We start from the raw sequence: 3978 nt of genomic DNA on the forward strand, positions 1-3978 counted from the left end.
GGAAGCCTATAGGCCTATTACATAAATGGGAGCTAAACAAACATTAGGATATTGACAAAATAATACTTATCTTTATGCTATTACAAACACACAGTTTTACTATTACTCATATATACAATTAAAAATCAATGATCTAATAGAAACAGCTGACTGGATTCATATTTCCTTCAACTCTTCCAACCAAACCACGAGAATTCAATTGGATTGTTGCTATGGTGACGTCATCATGCGTATTCAATTTGAATCATGAAAACAAATTAAAGTTATTTGTTTATATCAAAGCTTGCTTACTCCGCTCAATTGGCGGACCTGAGGCCGCATCCCTAGTAATTTACAAAAATAACCAGAGCAAAGCTGGCTAGTAGTAGCATTGACTATATAACACTACGTAGTGTTATATAGGCAATGGTAGTAGTATATTAATGTAGGCCTAAACATTTATTAATAAAACCATTTTCTTATTTGTTATCTTATTTTTTATGTAAAACACTATTGTGGTTCTTTAGCAATGGTACTTATGATAAAAATAAAGCTACTATGAGTATAAAAAAATCAAACGCTGCTGATCATAACTTTAATTAACATTATAAAGGTCCGGGAAATGTGTCCTATTTACTTGTTTGGATCTATTCAGTCTCGGGGGATAATTAATTATGAGGTAGTTAGTTTTCAGCGTCCGGCTCTTCTTCGGTTTCTGCTTCACTACTAGTGTCTGAACTTTCCGCCAAGTTTACAATTAATTTGTCTATTGTTACGGTTCTAACACACTCCTTCTTAAAATCCTCTTCCTGCAGAGCTTCTGCATGTAGAACTCTGGACTTCCAGTCTTCTTTCGTGACATTGTTTAGAGCGTCATGTACAAGTTGCTCAACGTCTTTTAATTTAAAGGTTTTATTTTTGGATGCCACCTCTCCTTTCACTTTAGCCCATACTAACTCGATGGGGTTATATTGGCAGTGATAAGGAGGGAGCCTGACCACTGTATGCCCCATTTCATTGGCCAAAATATCTAGTTCATACTTTTTCGGTTGGGTTTTGTACGGAAGAACCCTCGCGAGTAGTTCTGGTTTGGTTTCACTCGTTGAATATTGTATATTTTTTGCAGATAGCCAATTTTGAATGTTTTCCTTTGTCCACGATGTATTTGGTATTTTTTCGGCGAGGACGGAGTGGTATGGTGCGTTGTCCATTACAATTATCGAACCCTCTTCCAAAATGTATAACAATTTAATGAACCATTCTTTAAATGAGTCAGCATTCATTTCATCATGATAGTCGTTTGAGGACGTTTTTGATTGAAACACCCACTTGCATTCATGCAAAAACCCATCTTTCGCTGAACCAACATGGCAAATTATTAGTCTCCTACCTTTGCCGAGAGGAACCTTTAATCCACCTGACTCAGTCGTATCCTGCCATATGTACTTCTGTGTATGATTTTCGTTCACCCACGTTTCGTCAAGGTAATATACGGGTCTGCTGTCACTGGATTCTCGGAGCTCGTGCATGGTTCTCAGAAATTTTAAACGAGCAGCTACGACGTCGTTTCTTTCTAATAAAAACTTTCGACCGTCGTTGGTTTTTTTGTATCTAAAACCTATTTGCCTCAACAATCGTTTGGTCGAGGTTACCGATCCCATGTAGTTTATCTTTTCTTTAAGATCATTAGTGATTTTTTTTTGCTGTAGGAAATTCTCCTTTATCGTAATACTCTTGTACTGTTCGTCTCAAAACATCCTTTTCAAAGTCGTCAAATCCTGTTACCAGGGTGTCTACCAACCGGGAAATCCGGGAAAACCGGGAATTGTACTTAAATTTTTACTGGCCATGAAATGTACGGGAATTGTCCTTAAATGCCAGACAAAGTCCTTAAATTTTTGATGGGCCATAATTTTATTGATCGATAGTTGGTTAGGAGCACATAAAAGGTTTATCAGATGTTTGTTTACATTTTCATAATTTATTACTAGAGTAATTATGCAATAAAAATCCCATTAACAATCTCAAACCCATTAATATTTTATCACGACAATCAAGTGTCAAGTCAAGAACTTCCAAGAACTGTTGACTCAGCAGCTAGCTCATAAAAGTTGTATCACTTTTATTCCTTTACAACTTCTTTTTTTATTACTAGGGTAATTATTATTAGATCCCAAACCTATTTTATCTTGAAAATAATAGCTTTATAATGGCTGTTAAATTTAACTTCTTACTTGTACTTTCGGCTTGAAGATTCAATTTGCCGCGGCCAGTGCCTAGTGCCATAAAACTGTTTATGGTTTCATATTAAACATGTAAATAATCTACAGTCTTATTATGTAAGTTAACCCCTTTTTTATGGACATTTTATCTTTCAATTGACAAAACCACAAGCATTTTGTTTGCATTAATGTTTTATCACTATGTAGGCCTGCTTGGTTTCAAATTATGTCATTGCATTTTCTGTATCTTTGTCTTATATTGTTGGCTATTCAGGTTTCAATGTTTTTTGTTTCCCATAAATTTATTTATTGAGTTGTATGCTTTAAGCAATCAAAATCTTATGAACTAGAATGATGATAGTAACTTTGCTGCTATTATAACCTCATTGTTTGTTACTCAGTTTATATAGGCCCTCCTAAATAATTAGGTCTAGGCCTGGGTATTTTGATTCTTGAAAGAGCTGTAAAATATATTAAGAAAATGTAATTGAGCCTAAGATAAACAACTAATGATAGCTATGTGTCGATATTAACTTTACAAATGAAAATACAATAATCTTACTCTGTGCTTATTGCTTATTAATAGCCGCTTACCATACCTTGATTTTGTACTAAGAATTGAGTAACAATATGCATTAAAGATTTTTTTTTCAAAAGTAGTCGAGATCCTAACGTTGTGCCAGGGCGAATCATGCCAAATTAATCCGCCTGGATCGGATAAGCTATGCTATGAAGTTTACGTGATGGATGGAGATATTTGTCGCTATCGCAGGAGACAATGATTGCGTTTCTCTGTTACACTATAAAAGCTTTACCTAAAGTATAGGTAGGCCTATGTTTGTTTACTTTCAATAAATTTCTATTTTGTAATTTTTAACTCTTATCTATTATTATTTACTTTTCTCTCTGGTACAACTACAGTGAATAACAAGATTAATACAGTTTGACAAATCAGGAAAATTATTCGGTAGGCCTAATGACACCGACAAAGGTTACGGCAAAGTGTCCTTAAATGTACGGGAATTGTCCATGAATTTTTTATCCAGAATGTAGTAGACACCCTGGTTACTTTCGGTATTCGCTTTCTCTGCTTACCTGGTGAAGGAAACTTCATTTCAGATTGCGTTGGTTCACCCTCTATTGGTCGTTTGGCCTCTGCTCTTATTGTATTTACTGTTCTTTCACTTACACCACAAGCCTGAGCACACAGTTTTCCACTTTGCTTGAAATTTAGAGTTTCTCTAAAATTAGGCAATGAAATATTCTTAAAGAAGTTGTAAACGTTATAAATAATACGCCTTTCACCACTGCGTAATATTTTTCCCTTGCCACCCTTACTTCTGGATGGCTGTCCACTCGAACTAGCATTAACTTCATTGGTTACGATATTGTCACCAGCACTATTACAATCCATTTTGTCCAAATGTAAAACACAATTAAGTTGACTAATAAATTAAAACGGTATACTAAAATACCTACTTACACGGCAATTACCATAACTAATTAATGTCTATTCACCAATGAAGGAGATCACTGTACAAACAAGTCTTTAAAATACTGTACAAAATATTGAGTTGATAGAAACACTTTAAGAATATAGTACTTTTATCTCCAACTTTTTTTAAACTATAGCTGAATTCATAAGGTTCACTTCACCACATTGTTTATATACTTAAAAACAATGAAGTAAAGTAACGAACTAATCAGATTCAAGGATTGATAGAAAATAAGTAAAATTGTAATGCTTAATTAAATTGCCAACTAATCAGCTGATAAT

The 3978-nt window shown here is 34.3% G+C and overlaps 1 protein-coding gene across 1 annotated transcript; it reads right to left on the bottom strand.

Annotated features, from left to right (window-relative positions):
- Positions 1-662: 662 nt before the first annotated feature.
- On the bottom strand, positions 663-1508 carry LOC128982197 (uncharacterized). Its single transcript, XM_054401262.1, has one exon. The coding sequence runs from the start codon at positions 1506-1508 to the stop codon at positions 663-665; it is 846 nt and encodes a 281-aa protein (XP_054257237.1).
- Between the last annotated feature and the right edge of the window lie 2470 nt (positions 1509-3978).

The sequence above is a fragment of the Macrosteles quadrilineatus genome, unplaced genomic scaffold (assembly GCF_028750875.1).
Source record: "Macrosteles quadrilineatus isolate MER2022 unplaced genomic scaffold, UCM_ALF_1.0 Scaffold_165__1_contigs__length_239483, whole genome shotgun sequence".
Classification (NCBI taxonomy): Eukaryota; Metazoa; Arthropoda; class Insecta; order Hemiptera; family Cicadellidae; genus Macrosteles; species Macrosteles quadrilineatus.

What these genes read in the sequence shown, in the direction of transcription:
- LOC128982197 (XM_054401262.1), bottom strand. Translation starts at nt 1,508, where the DNA reads ATGCACGAGCTCCGAGAATCCAGTGACAGCAGACCCGTATATTACCTT.